Here is a 21,875-nt window from a genome sequence, read left to right as displayed (position 1 = left end):
ATGTTTTTAAGAATGTTTCAGGACTTCCATGGTGGCGCAGTGGTTAAGAATCCGCCTACCAATGCAGGGAACATGGGTTCGAGCCCTGGTCTGGGAAGATCCCACATGCCACGGAGCAACTAAGCCCGTGTGCCATAACTACTGAGCCTGCGCTCTAGAGCCCGCGAGCCACAACTACTGAGCCCACACACCACAACTACGGAAGTCCGCACACCTACAGCCTGTGTTCTGCAATAAGAGAAGCCACCACAATGAGAAACCCGTGCACCTCAACAAAGAGTAGCCCTTGCTTGCCGCAACTAGAGAAAGCCTGCGTGCAGCAACGAAGACCCAACACAGCCAAAACTAAATAAAATAAAATAAATTTTTTTAAAAAAGAGTGTGTCATGCCCTTATAAATACTGTAAACTTACTACAAAGGAAACTTTTTCCAAATTCTGTTCTTGCAGGATTATTAAAATACATTATTATAATAAAGGTTACATGACTGTTCATAACTCTCTTTTAGTCATCAGACCAAATTATCTCAAGAATCAATCAATTAATTAATGAGCTAAGTCAAGAAACAGTCACTGAATGCCAACTCTGGACCAGGCACTGGACCAAAAATGAGAAACCATCAATTTATTCAGCCTGCTATATGTAATTCCAACCAGTTAATATATTTCTGTAATTTTATAGTATTACATAAAACATGGTAGTTACAGGTAACTTCACTTCAACATATTTTCTGAAATTTTACTATATATGTGACATAATGCAAGGTACATGTGGGACAAAAAGATGGCTAAGTTCTGCCCTGAAGGAGCTCGTCCTTCAATACATAACTTTTTAAATTTTCTAAATAATCCAATCTAAGAGATTTATACTTATAAGCTATTTGGATGGAGGTTAAAAAAAAAAAAACAAGGAAAGTATATCAATCTATCTACCTGTTTTCTCTTTATAACAGATGGTATAGTTTGATGGAAATACATTCTTAATCATACTAATAAAAAGAAACCATATGGTATTGAACCTTTTCAGCTCTAAGAAGGTGAATCTCAGTAAAATCCTTGGACAAATATGAGTTAAGATTTATAGTTAGCATGATACATGAGCTACATGGTTTGCCATAAAAAGGAGAAGGAGCCAGTCATACGTCAGAATCTTCAGTGAAAAGCAATCTCCCAACTATTAAGAGATTCATGACATGTCTCTCACACAGGTACTATAGACAACTCCACAAATCCTGCAATGTTTTGTCCTCAGAACAAGGAACTTAACTAAACCACACAATGACTAATTCAACCCCCTCAAAGGGAAGAACTTTCCTAATAAAGGAAAAATAGATTGAAATGCTAGCTACTTGAAATCAAGCATTAACTAACGTGTTGCTATTAAATTGCACAGATGAATATTCTGGCCTAAGTTCAAGGGAAGCATGAATGTAAATGCGGGTCATAATGAATGAGCTCTATTTGGAGAATGACTTTAAGGTATACATTACTTTGCAGGTCTCAAAAAAAAAAAAAAAATGATCTTTTGATTTTGCTTAGAACAGAGCCTGCATGTTGTTGGAAGTTACCAGAAAATCAACTATGCATTATAATTTCAACTGACATATGTTTTTTACATATGTTTTAGAACCCAGAAAATACTTAATTCTCTGCCACTGACACTACCCTGGGGTATTCCACAGACTCCAAGATAAAAAAAAATCCAAGAAGGAACATCATCTCTAGAAATAATGGGCATCCAGAACCTTGGCTGTAGTGAAAGAAGCCAGAGGGGATATTAGATTCCACTCTTGCTGTTGCAGCTGAGCCTGCCAAGTCTACCAGTGGGCCAAATTAAGTCTGGTGAATTACAAACACATTTTTCTTTTCAAATGGATAGGAAGCTCCAAAATATATTCATCTTGGGGTCTAAGTAATGTTAAAGTTATGGGCAATGTTACTGAATAGAAACAAAGACTTCAAAAACAATACTACTGCATTCCCCTCAACCATCCCAAGCTGGAAATTTTTATCTGTGTAATGCCTTTGGATTTAATGAGTGACCTGAAGTCCTTTCTCCAGGATATAAGTGTAATCTGCTAGTTAGCCATTCTTCTAGAAGAAACTATTGCTCATGAAAATCTGTTTCTTTGCATCACTGGTTAAAACAATATTACTCAGGATGAGTCAACCCCACGTGTAAACAAGTTTTTGTTGCTGCTGTTCATTAACAGCATAAATGGAGAGGAATGACAAATAAATACATGAAGTATATAACCATTACAGGCGGTTCTCATTATTCGAGGACAACAATTATCTGAAAAGGACTTTTAAAGTAGGGACCAAAATTTCATAGTGAATGTGGAAAAAAAAAAGGTTTTCATTAAGGTAAAAAATTGAAATACCAAATATTAGTGTATTTTATCTTCTATTTAATAAAATTTTAATAATAAATGCAACTATGTACTAACCAAAGTAGCAGTAGTAGCAGCAGCAGTAAACAATTATCAGACAATATTTATATAAATAGCACAAATACAGTGAGAGAGTTTCTTCCAAAAATACCTGGACATCACCAAATTTCCCTTAATTTTTAATAGTCAGATCCTTCTTTTGAAATGCCTACCATGTCATTATTCTGGTGGATTTTCTCTTCTTCAGATGTTCACTAGCCTAACGTTGCCAGAATTTCGCTGCCAATGGCTCTGCATGCAAGTCTGGCAGCAGTTCTTCAACATCACTTTCCTTGCTTTCATTAAATTTTTATCTCCAGTATTTTTGCAAAATCTGCTATTTGACTTTGCAATAGAGTACAATGATTTTACATCTTTGTAACAATCAGTGAAACATTATAACTAACAGGATGGGCAAGAAATGAATGTTTGAGTGGGAGCTAATTTTACGTGGACAGTTAATCAGTAAACATTTTTACATCATGGTAACTTCTATTTCCCTACGCAACCTTTGCGACCACATGGCATGAAATAATAAATATTCAGATAACAAGAGAACCCCATATAGGAAGGGCCACAGTCATCATAGAAATGCTGCTGTCTTTGGAAACTGGAGAAGTTTCTCAGGGGACTAGAAATACATCCCAGAAGCACATCCTAACGTTTTAATACTGCCTGTCTGCATACCCTATCATCACAGTATAAATAAACAGACTGAATAAAATGATACCTAGTCTGCATCTCACTCTTTGGAAATGAGTTTAATCTGGCACCATTCACTAACCATAGCAGCAAAATTAAAATCTTGACTTATTAATTTAAGCATCCAAATGTATATCTGGCAGCTGCCAGAATCTGGATCTACTGAGGGTACTAAGTGCTTTTAGAAGATTAAAATATACGTAGCGTATGGATATTATCCTTATCCTATAAAGTGCGTGTGTATGTGTGTGTGTTTTTATCACCCTGCAGTAAAAGCTATTACTTCAGAACCCTGAAGTCCAGGATAAAACAATTTTTTAAATATCTTTGAAGCCTCACAAAAAACAAAGATAATGCCATAAGATGATAAGCAGAGATGGAAAAGACAGCATTGTGCATAAAAAAAAAAAATCTTTACAGTCAAACAGACCTGGGCTTCAATCCCAGATGTTGTAATCTAGCTGTGTAATTGTATATTCATTATGCTGCCCAAGTCTCACATTCCTCATTTGTGAAATACAATAGTTGGACAATAATGCTTAGCTCCCAGGTAAGATCAAATGAAATGCTTAAAGTGTCTGGAAAATTGTGGGTATTACCTGTGCTATAAACCATATCTAAGCTAATAAACAGTAACTTTCCTCCTTCTTCCAGGCATTTGGAGGCATGACAGTATATAGCCTCCAAAGTCTCTGATGAGGCGCTGTCTGTAAAGACAAGGTTAGGATATCATTATGTGGACTTTGTCAGAATCCCCTGATAAAGGCAGTATTATAAACAAAGCTTCTAAGAAACAATGAGGTCCCAGACCCAAGCACATACCTGATAAGCCTTACAAGTAAGAGGGAAAACATTATTTAGATATATGAATGGGTTCTTTGCCAGTGACATTATATAACTGTCTTTGAAGCTAGACATATCTGGGTTAGAATCCTAGGCCTTTCTGGTTTTGAGATCTTTGAAAAAGCACATAACATTTCTGAGGCTCTGTAAAACAAGAATAATCCCACCTGCCTCGAAGAGCTGTTTTAAGAACTTAGTTTTGTTCTTTAAGTTGTTTAAGAACATGAAATAATTTATGTAAAAGCACTTAGTACACAGAAGGCATCCATCTTATCACCAACACTTCTCAGATAATGTCATTTTTAAAATAAGACATCTACAATTTGTACTTGAAAAAACAAACCCCAAACCTCCAAAGATCAATATGTGAGTTAGAGTCCTTCAGACCCAGATTCTGCAGGGTATATTTTAAAACACATTATGACAGCAATAATACACATTCCTAAGATCTGTTCCTAAGATGTCATATCTATTGGTCATGTCTTCTCTAAGATGACAACATAAATAACAAACTGATAAAACCAATGGGATAATGGTCAAATAACGAGTACTGTTCAATGACAATGTTCAAAATAATCTCTCAATTGACCAAGCAATTGAAAAGTTTGCAAACATCGCACCATCCTTCTAGGTACGATGTGGGCGATGGCAATAGGCACCATCTGGGCCATATTCTCAGTTTCAATTAAACCTACTGCTTTTTCTTAGTTTGCTTTCTGTCCAGATTCTGGGCACACACACAGGTTTACATAAGTTTTATATTTAAAGATAAGCCCCAGGATCCGTTTTCAAGAGCTACAAGAAAGCTAGAAAATAGCAACATCTTGTTCATACTTAATAGTCATGTCAAAAGAGCTGTTTTTCCATACATTTAAAAATGGTACTGGTGGTCAAGGCAGTGATGTCACTATAAGACAAAAATAGAAAGCTGAAAACAGTACCTGGATGTGGGCAATTATTATTATTGTCCCAGGGGCAATTATCTCTAGACTTTTCTTTTGGGTCTTTGCAAATACTCCACTTTCTTGACCCTCCCATCTTCTAATGCACTGGACTAGACAAATTCCCACCCACCCCTCAACCATTTACTTCTCTGAACCTAAGAAACTGAACTGAACCAGAGAAAACCACACAACAATGCAAATGGAACCACTATTGGCAGACCATGCTGACCCATCTCAAGACAGTCAACCTGACCTCACATGATACAGAATTTCCCTACAAAGTTTATTCTCCCACTGTCTGAACCACCTAGTTCCTACTTTTCTCCACTCTACTCAGACCTTCACCTTCCCTCTCACTCTCAGCTGATGACTCTGTTCCATTCATCCTAAAGAAAACAGAAGCCATCACACTGGCACTCGCAGTATGAAACCAGAGTAGTCTTCTCTTTCTTTCCTCCTGTCACACAAAATTAAGGTGACTCATTTCATTGACTATCTTTTTCTCTCCCTCTTCAATTTCTCTCTCCTGGAGCCTTTTATTCAGCATTTAAAGATGCTTTAGTACCTCTCATTCTTAAAAACACATCTGCTTCCAGCTTCCTTCTTGTATCTTTATTCACCTTCCCAGCAAAGTTCCTTAAGTTATTCATTTTTTCTTTCTACATTTCCTCACCTCCTAGAGCTCTTCTTTAAAAAGTTCAACCCCTTTTCAATTAAAAAAAAATGATGTTACAGCAAATATAACAAAAGATAAATAAAAGTTGAATATCTTTCTACTTTCCTTATTCCATCTTCATTTTCCTGAATAATCAATATTAAAATTTGATGTACATCTTTCCACACCATTCTCTATACTCATACAAATCCATTTAAATGTTTATATTATATATATATATACATATATATGTATATATGGTAGTTGGTTGACAAAAGAAGCATTATCTGCATCATGTGTTTTTCATCTAACAATTTTTAAGGAAATCCTTCTAGGTTAATTCATATGGATACAATTAATTCTTTTTAATTTTAATGAATTCCCCTTTTCATGGGCATTTTGGTAGTTTACAGGTTTTTTTAAAAAAAAAGTCTTTATTGAATTTGTTACAATATTGCTTCTGTTTTATGCTTTGGTTTTTTGGGTGCGAGGCACGTGGGATCTTAGCTTCCCGACCAGGGAAAGAACCCGCACCCCCTGCATCTGAAGGTGAAGTCTTAACCACTGGACTGACAGGGAAGTCCCAGCTTTTTAAATTTACAAACCTCAACCCATTTATCACCCACCTCAACCATTCCCCACAAAGGAGACAAGGTCTTTAACAAATTTAAGTCAGATCATGTCACATCCTTGCTTAGCACCCTTCCCAGGGACTGCACTTTCAATGAACTACAACCTCTTTAACGTGGCCCTCCAGTTCTAAACAACCTGGTCATTACCCACCTCCCCCTCTACCTCACTACTGCTCTCCAGCCATACTAACTTCTTTTCACTTTCTTATTCAGACCAAGTTATTCCCCTCCTCAAGGGTTTCCTATTTGTCTCTGCTCCAAACACTTTCCCCTCGTGCCTTTGCCTAATTAATTCCTAGTCATCACTTAGGTCTCTACTTAAACATCACTTCCCTAAAAGATCTCCCCTGTCTTGTCCAGTTGAAGCTGTATTCTTCTGCTTTGGCACTAATACTCACTTGTATTTTTCCTTCTTTGCATTTATCATAGCCTATGATTCTTCCTTTACTTGTAGTTATTTTGTTTAATATCTGACTCTCCTACTAAGCTTTAAATTCCATAAGGGGAGGGGATGTGTGTTTAAAGCTCTCCACTGCAGCTCCAGTACCTAGCACAGTGCCTGTCACTTGGTAAGTATTTGTTGAATAATAATAAAAAAAAAAATACTTTTACTTCATTTGGAGAGATCAAGGAAGATTTCCTGGAGGAAACGGCATTTTAGCTTACTAAATAAAGGGACCAGATTTCAGTAGCAGAGATGAAAGAAGCACATTTCAGAAAGAGGAAATTGTTTGCAACCAAATGTTTGGTACTAGTTAGCGATTTTTTAATTCAAAATCCAAAACAATCCTGGCACCAAGTGTAAAATAAAAATCTCACTATATAAAAGTGACAACTCTGCACCTAGCTCAAACTGGTTCCCTCACAACTTCTCTCCACCAATGTCATCCCACTTCCCAGCCACCTAGGTTCTAAACGTTGAAGCTCTCTGACTCAATTTCTTCTCTTCCCCCTCCATATTCAATCAGGCATCAAATTTGACTGTTTTTTTCTTTGAAATGTCTTTCTCAGTGATTCTTTTTCTCTATTTTAACCAAAAACAACCTAATTCGAGCCCTCTTCACATATGGAATTACTACAAGCTTCTCCTAAATCAGGGTTTCTCACCTTTGGCGCTACTGACATTTTCAGCTGGATAATTCTTTGTCGTAGGAGGCTGTCCTGTGCATTGTAGGATGTTTGGCAGCATCCTTGGCTTTACCCACTAGACGCCAGCAGCACTCTTAACTGTGACTGCCAAAAATGTCTCCAGACATCGCCAAATGTCTTCTGGGGTGGGGGAAGAATCACCCCTGGTTGAGAACCACTTTCCCAGATGACCTCATGGGAAAAGCCGTCTAAAATTACCCAATCAAAACTCAACCCATCCTTTCAGGTCAACTCAAATTTCATCTTTTCTATGAAAATATGTCTGCTTATCAACAAACAGATGCACAGTTGTTTAACTCTACAAATAATCAAAAATCTGCACAATAAAACAAATGAGAGACTATGGTTTACTTATCAGTTTGACGAAAAAATTTAAAATAATGATAATACCCATTGGTGACAAGGATGTAGGGAAATAGGTACTATCATAAACTGCTGGTGGGAATAACCTGGTATAATGCTTTGTATGGCATTTACCAATATGTTTCACATTTTAAGATGGTCGTATCTTCTGACGCTACTTATGTAAAGAGATAATCAGATATGTGAGCAAAGACTATACTGTCCTATAAAGGTAAAACCAGAAACATCCTTATAGTCCCCTCAATAGGGGACCAGTTAGGTAAACAACAGTACATTTAGAATACTGTGCTACTGTTAAAAAAGGATAAAGCAGATACTTGTGTACTGACATGGAATGACAGCCACAATGACTATACATATGTGCAACATTTCAAAATTATATGTACTACATGATGTCATTTATATAAATAACATGTTTATGTATGGTTACACACAGAAGACAGACTAGATGAATATATGTCAAAATTCTAACATAATCTCTGTAGTCCAATCACATCTTAGATGTATAAAAGGAACTGTTAAATCATCTTTAAAAATCTCTTGGAAAAGTCCAGTTTGTGAATCTATAACTTTAAATTTTTCAGTTTACTTAAAGCAGGCTTATACATTTATTTACCACCTTTATTTCAGGCAAATATCCTGAGTTGGAATATTCTGTTCTGAGCCATATTTTCGCCCTAGAGAAATCAATGGTAAAAAGGAAGTTTACAGAGAAAAATATATTTTTGTGCATGACAGCTTACCGGTGAGATGCATCTGTGAATCATACTGAAAATATGTCCCTTGAAATCAAAGAAAACAATATGTTTATACAAAGAATGTGCCCCAAAATTCTCCAATAAAGAAAAGTGTTTAATCAAAATATTTGTTGACAGCTGGTTAGTGCCAATTCTAAAGTAGAAAAGAAAATCAGTGTCATTGTAGACTTTTACTTTGTGTACAAGAACTGAATATGCAAATTAGTCCCAAATGGAGACTCATTATCTGTTTTACTCTTCAACTGTGATTTTAAGCACCGTAGGTATATATACACACACACATCCAGAATATACATATATCTCAACAAACCATGCACATCATCTGTTCAGAACTGGGAAATGCATGCATGCTTCTATAATATTAAATGGAAGGCAGATGGTAGGCACTGATCAACAGAAATAAAGTGAAATCCTTCTAAATCCTACTCCCTCTAACAACCCTCTAATTTTTTTCTTCAGAAAGATATAAAGCAGTTCTTCATTACTGTTGATTTCCAACCTCAAAATTACAATAGGCAATGCAAAAGAGCATTTCAAAGAGGAAAAGATTGTCTTTTGGTACAAATTCTCTTTCATAGTCTTAGGTAGGAGATAACACTAACTTTGAAACTCATAGCTTACTGTAGTTTTATCAGTATCTAATGTGTAAATTAGCTCTTTCTGTAACTGGAGGTTTAGCTTTCAAAATACATAATTACTGATCATTTTAGCCTGCATCACATTTCTTTTGCAGGGTGAAATGAACTAAAACAGCTGTTACATCCTAATAGCTTCATAATGTGCACAGAATTTCTATGACTATTAGAAATTAAACCTTCCTATCAGGGAAAACATATTCATGTGTATATATGACCCACATTATTTGGAAGTACAATTATTAACTTATGAAATTATAATTTGAAACATAATGAAGTAAGGCTACTAGAGAAAATATTACAGCTCTTAAATGAGGTCAAAGCTGCTGGTCCACACTGATCAGTTCCCCCACCTTTCCTAGCATCAATAAAAGTACTCTGGGCCAAAGGAAGTCCCAGTGTTCATGCTACCACCATTCCCTGCAGGGATCGAGTCCTCTATTTTCATACTGGGTGATGAATTTTTAAAGGTGAACCAAGTCTGGCACTCTGCCCAGAATTGCTGGCAGCTGACAAGCAATCTGGTTTCACTTCTGGTCCAGTCTCTTGAGCTAACCTTGTATCCACAGAAAGCATCCTGATCTAGAGAACGTGTACCATTTATAATGATAACTGAGAAAGCTCTGATGATTGCATTAACCATGGGACTTGTACATACAGTTCTCTTTAAGCATATTTTCTACGGAAAGAATAAAATAGTCTGGTTTCTTAGTATCTCCTTTTAACACTGGAAAAAACAGCAGTGTTAAAAGGATTTTTCCAGAAAAAAAAATGATTATTATCCAACCACCTGCATTCAAGAATGTTAGAGGCATAAAGGGATTCAACAAGATATCTGATGAGCAACTACTATCAAAGGAATATACAGTGAGGTCCAAGAACCACAAAATAATTACAAGATATACAAGATATATTATGTAATTAATGGCTAAATTGGATGATTCAAGCTATAAATGTTATGAAAAGTCAGAGCAATAAATGCTAGGCAGTGTGGGGTGAAATTTAAATATACGTAGGCCTAGGGGGCTTCCCTGGTGGTGCAGTGGTTAAGAATCCGCCTGCCAAGGCAGGGGATATGGGTTCGAGCCCTGGTCCAGGAAGACCCTACATACTGCGGAGAAACTAAGCCACAACTACTGAGCCTGCGCTCTAGAGCCCGCAAGCCACAACTACTGAGGCTGCGTGCCACAACTACTGAAGCCTGCATGCCTAGAGCCCGTGCTCCACAACAAGAGAAGCCACCACAATCAGAAGCCCACACACCACAACAAAGAGTAGCCCATGCTCGCTGCAACTAAAGAAAGCCTGCATGCAGCAACAAACACCCAACGCAGCACAAAATTAATTAATTAATTAATTTAAAATATATATACGTAGTCCTAACTCTCCACTGAGAGAATTATTAACTACTTAACCAGTATCTTCTTTAGATTACCATTTCCAAAGTAAACAGGATTGGAAAATGACTATGTAGCAGTTTTTTTTTTTTTTTTTTTTTTGGCAGTACGCGGGCCTCTCACTGTTGTGGCCTCTCCCGTTGCGGAGCACAGGCTCCGGACGCGCAGGCTCAGCGGCCATGGCTCACGGGCCCAGCCACTCTGCAGCATGTGGGATCTTCCCGGACCGGGGCACAAACCCACGTCCCCTGCATCAGCAGGTGGACTCTCAACCACTGTGCTACTAGGGAAGCCCCCGGAAAATGACTATGTAATTCACAAATAAATCTGTGTCCAAGTTTGTTTATTTGTTTTTACCTCTAAGATCTAGCAGTCCTTCCTCTTGACCTTCCAAAAAGAAAAGTTAGTGAAGCTTCACTCATCTGATATTATTTCCTCATTCAGTCCCGAAGCTGGGATGGAGGTCCTGGAAGCTCTTCCCCACCATTTCCATTAATCACTGGCTTTCTGCTCCCATTTCTATAGCTCACCTTTGCCTCTGTTTCCTATGCTGGAGGCCCCTGGGTCATATGAAGGACCCTGAAGTCCCAGATGGGTTTGTCTTCTATTCCTTCCTTGCTTTCTACTTGACAGACCCACAGTCCCATGCCCAATAGTTCAGTGTCTGGCTTCCTGGGTCAGGATTTCCTAAGTTCCATAAGTAAGTGCTGGGAGAGCCACAGTGCCAAAAGAGATTCCAAAAGGAGATCTCGAATTGGAAAACTGACACAACCATGTTAACTTCCTTACAGACAGCATTACCCAACAACGAAGTACCTACAAAAATGCATTATTTTTCTAAGCAAAAGACACACTGGCTCAAATCCTGGCTCCAGCAGAGGGATTTTTTTTTTGCCTTCACTTCTTGGGTATTTTTACTATTCTCTGAATATTACTTGTGAAAATTAACCTAATTCATGGTTCTTCACAGGGACTCCTCTAGTCTTGTTGAAAGAAGTTTAAAAAAAACTTTAAATGAAACCAAGTCCCAGATATCTGAAACAGTTATTCAGGGTCACATGAAGAGAGAATTGTCAGTCACATACTTTCTCTGAGCTTAGGGACATAGGTAGAAGGCATGAGCAGGTAGATGGTAAATAGGGAATTTTTGGTTTTTTTGGCCACGCCACATAGCTTGTGGGATCTTAGTTCCCCAACTAGCGATTGAACCCAGGTCCTCGGTAGTGAAGGCATGGAGTCCTAACCACTGGACAGCCAGGGAATTCCCGTTAAATAGATGATTTTGACTGCTGAGACCAAGCAGAGAATTTCTAATAAGAACCAAAGATGAAGCTAAAGAAGCAGAAGGGCCCAATGATGGAGAGTTTTGGTTGAAGAGTTTAGATCTGACCAAGTCCACTGCATACTCTGCCTTTGGCAAGAGAACAAAGAGCATCCTTTTCCCTTATTTTTTCCTGCTCAATCCCTTGGTCCCTTTGTCCAAATTTTCTTCAGTAGGATCACCCATAACTATGCTCCAGCATACCATATATATATATGTATATATATATATATAATATATATATAAATATAAATATCTCTATTATTGCACTGATATCTTACTTTATCAATCTTTAGAAAGTTGTCACTCCTATTATATCATGAAACTCTTAAGAGCAGCAACTGTGTCTTGTCCACCCTTTTATGGTGGCACCTAAACTAAGTGCTTGCAATATAACAGGTATTCAATAAATACCTGTTTGTTGAATAAATGTATGAATGAATAAGTCTTATAAGTAATAGAGTAGAATTGAGGAGAGGGAAAGCAGGAAAAAAAAGATGTTTGATGATCAACTAGGGGGGTACTATCTCAACTTAATCCTGAACCTGACTGCTTGGGAAGCAACTGTACCACTACCATACATAGCTCTTGCCCTTCCAGAATGAAAAACACACAACGGCTGTTTGTGGTAGTAATAACAGGTCATTGGTGTTATTAACATCATCTCACACTTATTAAGAGATACTAATTTATATTCTAAAATTATAAAATAAAATGCAAAGAAAAAGGACAACCCTGTTCTATTTTCTCATGTTTCAAGTCCTCCACTACACACAAAAGAAGCTCAACATGTTATTGTCCTTTAAACAAAAATGAAACAAAAACAAAAAGTCTAGATTCAGCTGAAAAACTTAAGTACAAACAGCCATGTCTCAAAGGTCTTATGGAATATAAAACACAGTGGAGGGCTTCCCTGGTGGCACAGTGGTTGAGAGTCCGCCTGCCGATGCAGGGGACAAGGGTTCGTGCCCCGGTCCGGGAAGATCCCACATGCCGCGGAGCGGCTGCGCCCGTGAGCCATGGCCGCTGAAACTGCGCCTCCGGAGCCTGTGCTCCGTAACAGGAGAGGCCACAACAGTGACAGGCCCGCGTACCACACACACAAAAAAACACAATGAAAAATATTTTTGGTCTAATAAGAGGATCCTAAGTGAAAATAATAAATAGGAAATTCCTCAACTAAAAAGAAAAAAAAAAAAAAGCAGTTCAAGATGTAAAGAGATCTTGTGAAGAGAAATTCCATAATATATGAAACTTGTTTCTAAATACAGCTGGTGGCACAGTGGTTAAGAATCCGTCTGCCAATGCAGGGGACACGGGTTTGAGCCCTGGTCCAGGAAGATCACACATGCTGCAGAACAACTAAGCCCATGCGCCACAACTACTGAGCCTGTACTCTAGAGCCCGCAAGCCGCAACCACTGAAGCCTGTGCACCTAGAGCCCGTGCTCCGCAACAACAGAAGCCACCACAATGAGAAACCCGCGCACCGCAATGAAGAGTAGCCCCCACTCTCCGCAACTAGAGAAAACCCCGCTCGCAGCAATGAAGACCCAACGCAGCCAAAAATAAATAAAATAAATAAATTTATTAAAAAATAAATAAATATAGCTGAAGCAAAACAAATCAGGAGTTAAGAACACCAGGTTCACTCTGTAATAATAAAGTCTAAAATGATCTTATGGCGAATAAAGGGGGCAGGAAAATTCAAAGTTCTATTGACAAACTGACAAAACATACATAAAGGATTGCTACACTCCCTTTGGGGCATTTTAAAAGAGAAAACTTCCCCAACTGTTCATCCTCCTCCTCCCCCTCATCAGTATCCTTGTCATGCAGGTGGCTATGGCCAGCACGAGCTGAGTGTGGCCACCCCAGGCCCTCTGTTTCAGCATTCCTGGAAACTGTCCCCGCCAAAAAGGCAGCAAGAGCTTCTCCAGGGCTCCATGTCTCCCCCTACTCTTAAGCAGAGCTATTTCTTCACCTCACAGTCTGCAGAGGCAACGTAGGATTGTGACGTTAACTGTGTAGTCACAGACCTGCATATTTAACTTCTCTGAGGCTCAGTTTCCTCATTTGTAAAATGAAGGTAGTTAGTGGTGTTTCTCTCCTAGAGCTATCATGAGAATCATACAAGGAAGCAATGTGTGTCTGGCCCACAATAGATACTCAATAAGTGTTAGACTGTTCTCTTCCTGTCTCTCCTCTGAGGTCCTGTAACCCTCACTCTCTTTTCCTCACTCCTCCTTTCTTCTGCTCCCTGATTCCTTATAAATATTTAATGGAGCTCTCTCCTTTGGGTTACTCTTCTATTTATTTCAAAATTCCAAAGAAAGATTAAAAAAAAGAACTTACTTGATAAAAAAAAATTAAGAGAAAAAAAGAACTTATTTGTATAAAACTGAATAGCTCTACTACAGAAGTCCACTATACTTGGCAGACTACGAGTCAAGGGCTGGCTAGCACCTGAATGTACCTCTGTGGACTTCAGGCATAATTAATGCTCCACATGAGTAGAAGGACTTCAATAGTACAAATAGTTTTACATGCTATTTCACAAATCACAGACTTCAGAAAATTTATATTTAAATATGGTTTTATTTTTTAAAAAGCAATTTTAATCTCTCTTTAGCCCCAGTAAAATTGTTACGATTTAGTGACACCATGTGGCTACATTTTGCTTTGCACTCTTAGAAGAGACTGTTCTGTCTGCAGGTTGCTCTATACTAATTCAATTATGGTATCAAAGTTATAGGTGGAGGTACAATTCAACCTAAGTGTGAACTAAAATGACTACTTTTAAAAAGTGAAACTGTTCCTTCTTCCTTTACAACTGAATAAGGCATTTCTTGACTTCTGAAGACACCAATCATATAAAGAAAGTAAAGGCTCGGCATAATTCTAGCTATGATTATAAAGCATCCTGGTGAACCACTGATTAATGTAAAACTGTCTACCTTTAAAAGTAAATAAATATATCAATGCCCAGGGGGTTGGGGGAGAACAAAAGAGAAAAGGTGGAAGACACACACGCTTTTGTACAAGGTTAATACGGTAGGGAAAGAATGCTTCCATAAATAGCAATGTTTATTTTCTCATTTGTTTTATGTCTTGTATATCTATAGCACTGTAAGGTACTATAATCTAATGAAAATGGGTAAAAAAATTATGCTGCATCTACTGATGGCCGGGATGAGAGGGGACTTGGAATGTATGGTAGCAATAAAAGAGATTAAAAGTGCAATAAAAGTGCTCTAAACCAAAAAACAGTACAGTTTTAGTATTCATTTAATGAGGCCTCCTAGAGTAGACCAGTTACTCTTGAATAACATTCGATGTACACCAAAGAAAGCCTAAATATCTACAACAATGACCAGAGAATATCACCTCCTTAATCTCAATTTAAAACACCCAGCTCCCCTCTCGGGCTTCCCATGATCACCTATTTTAAATAACTACTCTCCTCCTCTTGACCCTGGGTCACTATCACAGTATCATTTTCACAACATTTACAATTACCTGTTGTGCTCTTATTGTTTATATCTGTTCCTCCCAAATTCTATGAGAGCAGAAGTCTTGGCAGTCTTCTTCAGTGTTATGGCCTCAGTATCCAGTACAATGCATAGCACAAAGTAGGAGCTTATTTGTGAAATGAGTGAGTAATGGATGAATAAACAGATGAATAAATGAAGAAAAATCTATTTTCTTAGCTGGTGAAGCATGCCTAAATTTCTTGTTGTAAGTGAAAGTAGAACCGTTCTAGTGAGATGTTTTTCATCATTTATGACCTCTACTGTGACCACTGAGACTAGAAGACAGGCCAGCAGATGCTCTACAGCACCCTTTTGTCCATGACACATTTGGCACATTATAATCTCTCACTCTAAGGAAGGAAGAAAAAGGAGGGAAGGGAAAACTACAATGATTGAAACACTTTCATTAACAGTCAAAGAAATCAATGAACAGAGTGGAGTATATACTAGAATTTAGCACATGATAAATATGGCTGTTCATACTAGTATGGTAAGGAACGATTATTAAATAAATGGTCTTGGTCAACTGATTATCCCTAATCTGAAAAGATACAAGAAAAATATTCTGGCTGGATTAAATATTTAGATACAAAGATAAAAATAACAAGTAGCAGAAAAAATTTATAAAAATATAACACTCTTTAACGTTGGAGTGAGGAACACCTTTCTAAACATGATATCAGACCACCAGAAACCATAAAAAGGACTGACAGATTTGACTACATTTTTTTAAACATAAAATTCTATATGGTAAAAAGTACTAATAAAACACTAAAAACTAATAACAAATTGCACAGTACATGATAGGCAAAAGTATAATCATACATACACAAATATACGTCTACATGTATATATACACCGCATATATACGATATATACATGTATATGTATCAAGGTGTACATACCAACATAAAGTTCTCACAAGCCAAAAACAAAAAGATAATCACCCCAGAAGAAAAATATGCAAAAGACAAAAATAGGCTTTTATAAATGAGAAATAACAAATGTCAAGTATTATAAGATACCCTACACTTCACAGACGATAAAAGAAATCCAACTTAAAGTAAGACAATTTTTTACAGATCATAAATCACATTGGCAAAATGCTGACAACGCCTGCATTGGTGAGGGTTTGGAGAAGGGGCGTTTCTATGTGCTATTGGTAGAGACTGAGTACAGCCGTATCAGAGGGCAAGCTTTATCAATATTTAAAATGTGTACTACATCATAATTTTATAATTAAAATGTCATAAAAAGACATTTCCATTTTGATAATTAAAAACAAAAGGAAAGGAAGAAAGAAGCTCAGTTTTGTGTTAAGTGAGTTCATCCATCCTGTGCCACGTTCTGAACCATCAAGATGCACCCTTCTCAACACCCTTTCTGGCCTCTGTGCTCCCCCGGATTCTCCTCTAACTCTCTGACCAGCCCCTGCAGTACACCTGTCTGCCACCTACTCTTTCCTTCCCTCTCTCAATAGCTATATTCTTAAGGACTGTGCTTTTAGGCCCACTATTCCTCTCCCTCAACTCCCAGGTTTTATACCAAGTTCACTTTTGTAATTCCAGCTACCAGCCTTATGCGGGCTACCTCTGTATGCATTCACATCCATGTTTTCAAGTCTTCTCATATTTCAGCAACATTTTGCAGCTGCCAAATTACCAGCATCGTGTTGAGAAAAAGCCAGAAAAAAAATTTAAAGCATCCCAGGGCACTCAATATTTCCACTCCTTGTTAGTGTTTTTTGTTCAGTCCTAGGCTCTACCAACTAAGAAAGCTGTGGAAGGACTTGAAGAGAGCTTACTAGATAGCCAAGAAGACAGTTTGAAGGTTGGGGACTTTATGGATAAAGCAGAAATTTCCTTTTCCTGAAAAAGGCAAAGCTGATAAGATATAAGATGGTTCTGAGTATCATATGAAAAACTGTACCAAAATTGACATCATTTTTCTTCATTTCCAGCTGGGGGCTAGGGGGTTGTTATTAGTCTAAGCTTTTGGCTACATTGAGCAGTCCCCACTTGACCCACAATGAATTCCTAAAAAGGACCCAGAAAGAAAGAGCAGACCATTTCTCTCCATTCACTGTTGTGGTTGTAACCATCACTCCAGCTTTGAAGCCTGACATCCTTATCACCACTATCTCGGTGAGGGGAAATGCTGACTAAATTACATTCCACAGGATATATAAACGGCAAATTTTATGTTATATATATTTTACCACAATTAAAAAATGCTTTACCAAAACCAAAATGTATGAAAACTGTTGGAAACATACAAATGGGAAGATTACTAAGATAAAGAGAACCATGGAAGGCATGTGTGTGGACTGGCAATATGGAAAAGTGCTGAAAGGACCACACTCCTGAGATAAGGAACAGTTTCCTCATACTGAGAGCCACCACTGAGAGCCACCATGGCTACAGAGAATGGCAGGATGGCTCTCTTTCTCTGAAGGCCAAACACCAGTTCAGAGTCTCAGAAAGTAGAAAAGGTAATAAAAACAACTATTTACTGAGCCTCTAACTTTGGGCCAGGCATTGTGCTCAGTACTTGTACATATGCTCTGTCATCTAACCTTCCACAGCAGACCCCAGGAAGGGTGCTGTTATTCCTGTTTCACTGGTGTAGAAATGAGGGCTTGGGGAGGCACAACTTTACTAAGATCACAATGCCAATATTAGATGAAACCAGGATTTGAGAAGAGCTCTAACTCTGCAGCCCATGATTTTCCTACTACCCGATGCTGACTTACATACAGTTCAACCTAGACTCAAGAGAGAGGGCTGGGTAATCTCACAATTCACAGAGTATCTCTTCTTTAGTGAATATATTAAATGAAATCTTTCATCAATATACAACACTTGCATCCTTCAGAATTAACCTCGAAATTCAGTTTCCTGAAGAAAAAATAGAAAGTAGACTTTGCAAAGAGTACAGAACCATTTACCACTCCAGAGTTTTCCAGCACAGATATACATTTTAACAAATACTTGGATAAAAAGCACCAATGAATATATGTACATATTAATATTGAATCAGTCTCTCTTCATTACCTGGTCAGTGCCTTGACCCCAAACCTGTGCTAACATTTATAGAGTACCTACTGCATACAAGGTCATAACTTGAGAACTGCACAAGAATACTGAAAGATTAGAATCCATACTCCTTGCTTCCAAGAGCTTGTAATTTTAGTATGAGAGGCAAGACAAACACGCAAAGGACACTGAAGAACAAGAGTGACATACAAATGTTCAAATTAACTAACACAATGCAAAGTGAACACTTACGTGCTAAGGAAATAAAGAATTTATATGTGCCCAGTGAAGTCCCTGAAAGAAGTGTATTTAGAACATTGTTTAGGAAGTCAATAAATGATTGTGAAGATAAGAAACACCAAGCATGAAACATCCTTGGATAATCAATAGGGACTTATTCTTAAGTTCATTTTAAAATACTTCCAAAATTCCAAACTATTACAAAAGGCAGAGTTTATGAAGGAATGTAGTAACATAGTAAGTTAAAGTGGTTATAAATATTAAAAGGCTTTCTCACTAAAATGCATATCAAGACTCCTTCCTTTTCCTGTTATCACTGTCTCTAACATCACCTTTGCTCAGTTTTTCTCAACCAGCGTGGGAGCTGGCTATACCAAGACAAAAACTAGAATCATGAAAACAGCCAGGCTCTACAACACATAAAAGCAACATCAACAAAGGCAAGGCCACACAGGAAAGACAAAATAAGGAAAAGGGAGTATAAATAATACCCATTAATAAATGAGAGGAATTATATTTTCTAAAAGCCAGAGATCACGACTGAGGGTACACGTCTCCCTCCACAGAGTAGGAGTTTTCAGATGGGTAAAGCACACAGCCTCTATCATAGCTGGTATTACAGTCACGATGATTTGTTCTGGGAGTCGTGCTCCTAGTGTTTCAAATTAAATACAAACACACAGTCCTTTGGTCCACGTCAGACACTTTGGTTGTTATGCTGCTTATTTTTTAATCTGATACAGCCATAATAATGTCAGTCGATGCAGACTCAATCCCCTCCTCTACCTCGGGGCCCCTCTGTCACTCTCAACGTATCCCTAGGCAGTTCTGAGATACAGAATCTTCACTCAATTTCTTGTCCCTCTCATTTTAATCCATTCAAAACTCCTCTGATAAAAGAGCAACTGCTAGACCTGAGACACTTTAGTCCCTCTTTGGGGAAATGAAATTGATTTTCTTCATTTCCACACAAGAGTATCCTTGGGTAACAATATTGTGTCCAGTCATACCCATAATAAAAAAAAATGTAGGCGACATTCTTTACTGTACCAGAGGCTGAAAGGTTTTGTGGAGTTCCTGTGGTAGAAGTAAGAATTCAGCCTGATTCTGTCAGATCATGCGTTTAATAAGTATAAGGGTGCCTTCTGACTGAGAGAGTAAGTGCTGTGGGGCATCCCCATCTGCTCCAACTCAGCCACACAGGGATGTCAGCTGGGGTCACGAGTACAGGTGTGGAGCGGAGTGGGTAAGGGGCCAGCTCCACGTGCTCCCTGGCTTACACCCACCATATCCCTTCTTGACACACTTCATTAAACGAACCAATCACTTTCTGCCTTCAATCTCTTGAGTTTAGGGTAAAGAATATCTGAGGGAAATTTCCAAGGGGAAAATCACAATAGAAAAAACACAACAGAATTTCAGGGCCCTTTAACCACCTTTCCCAACTCCCAAATTCATTATTCATACTGGTTTTGCAGAATTTCAGAAAGAAAGCTTAAAAGATGGCTTACATCTAAAGTAAGAATATGAAATGTTAGAATAGCTTATCAGTACTTTTTAAAAAACAAACTTACATGGAGCTAAAATACATAATGACAATAAAAGTTAAGGTGCTCTGGTTGAAGGGAAGGTGTGAGCCTGGAGCCCCACCAGCTCAGCCTCCCTTGCCCCAAACCCAACCCCACCAGAAACACCTGCTCTTTCAAACTCCACTGATATCCACTGACCTAGAAAAAGAACATGCACAATGGCATCCAAAAATCTCCTCCTGGCCCTGAGGACTGCCAGGGAAGCCTCCAGAAATATCTCTCATGGTTTTTGTGAAAAGAACGCACCCCCTAACAATAACTCTGCTTTCAAGGTATAGCATGGAATTTAAAAAGCATTTCCACTTCTCAGTGTGTCGTCCCTTCTTATTCATTTACATGCCTTTACATAAATATGGTACAAAACAGTTCCACAGTACACTCTAAATATTAAGATGCTTAATTTTCCATAGTATCCCTAAGTTTTTTAGTTGGGACGCATTTAGTAACTGATATCCTCCTGGAAAACTTTTCCTCTATGAGACAGAAAAATGAAATCTGTTTCTCAACATCCAGATCTCTTTAAACAAACATCAAAAGCATTTATAAGCCATGAGAACTAACCTGCAGACACGGGCTGGAAAATACAGCTTCTGCCAAGAACGACACAGATATTGCGAATGATCAATCACTCTGATCCAATCAAGTTCATCCATTGAGACTTCAATGAAGTATGAATAAGACCTATGAATCAAAAGGAAAAAGGCAGAAAAAAGTATCATATTAAAATAACAATACAAAGCTATATTTTTTTAGCAGCTTTTTTTTTTTTTTTTGGCTGCGTTGGGTCTTCATTGCTGTGCTTGGGCTTTCTCTAGTTGTGGCGAGCGGGGGCTACTCTTCTTTGCGGTGCGCGGGCTTCTCATTGTGGTGGATTCTCTTGTTGTGGAGCACGGGCTCTAGGCGTGCGGGCTTCAGTAGCTGTGGCTCGCGGGCTCTAGAGTGCAGGCTCAGTCGTTGTGACACAGGCTTAGTTGCGCCGCACCATGTAGGATCTTCCCAGACTAGGGCATGAACCCATGTCCCCTGCATTGGCGGGAGGATTCTTAACCAGTGCGTCACCAGGGAAGCCCCCCGAAGTTATATTTTAATAAAATGTTAAAAGGTACAAAAAATACACTATTCATGAATTACATTTTCTGCATAATGACCAAATTCTGATGATGACGAAATGTGTATAGATCCCCCTAACATAGCATTCGCCACAATGTATTGAAATTATCTCTTTGCATGTCTGCCTGCCTTATAAGGTCTCAAGCTGGTTAAGAACACAGACCATGCCATATTTATCTGCATATATCCGGGGTCTAGCACGGTGCTTGTCACATATCAGGCATATAAGATATAACAGGACCAGGATGCCTTGCATATACCGTATTAACAGGTTAATAAAGCCATGACAGAGAGAGGACAGAAAACAGAGAAGTGTGCCTTCTCCCTCTACCTTCACTGGCCTGAGCACCCAGCCCTCCTGTCTCAGGAGGGAAGCCAACTCAGAATGGTTCCTCACAGAGGCCAGCTTATCTCCTGCTTCCTCCCAGTCTCCTACCATCCCACACACAGATACAGCCTGCAGAAAAATAAATGACATGGGTGAAGAGATCGTATGTATTCCTCTTCGGTACAACTTAAAATTTGGCAGCTAATAATCT

At 38.3% G+C, this 21,875-nt stretch overlaps 1 protein-coding gene across 6 annotated transcripts in view; it reads right to left on the bottom strand.

Annotated features, from left to right (window-relative positions):
• Positions 1-21,875, bottom strand: part of BTBD9 (BTB domain containing 9) — a 412,514-nt gene that overhangs the window by 332,728 nt on the left and 57,911 nt on the right. For all 6 annotated transcript variants that reach the window (XM_079932926.1, XM_079932925.1, XM_079932927.1 and 3 more), the window contains one exon: positions 20,788-20,907. In XM_079932926.1, coding sequence (XP_079789052.1) covers positions 20,788-20,907 — 120 coding nt within the window. The remainder of the gene's footprint in view (positions 1-20,787; positions 20,908-21,875) is intronic.

Source organism: Stenella coeruleoalba, assembly GCF_951394435.1.
Source record: "Stenella coeruleoalba genome assembly, chromosome: 10".
Taxonomy (NCBI): Eukaryota; Metazoa; Chordata; class Mammalia; order Artiodactyla; family Delphinidae; genus Stenella; species Stenella coeruleoalba.
This window is presented reverse-complemented; position numbering and strand designations above follow the sequence as displayed.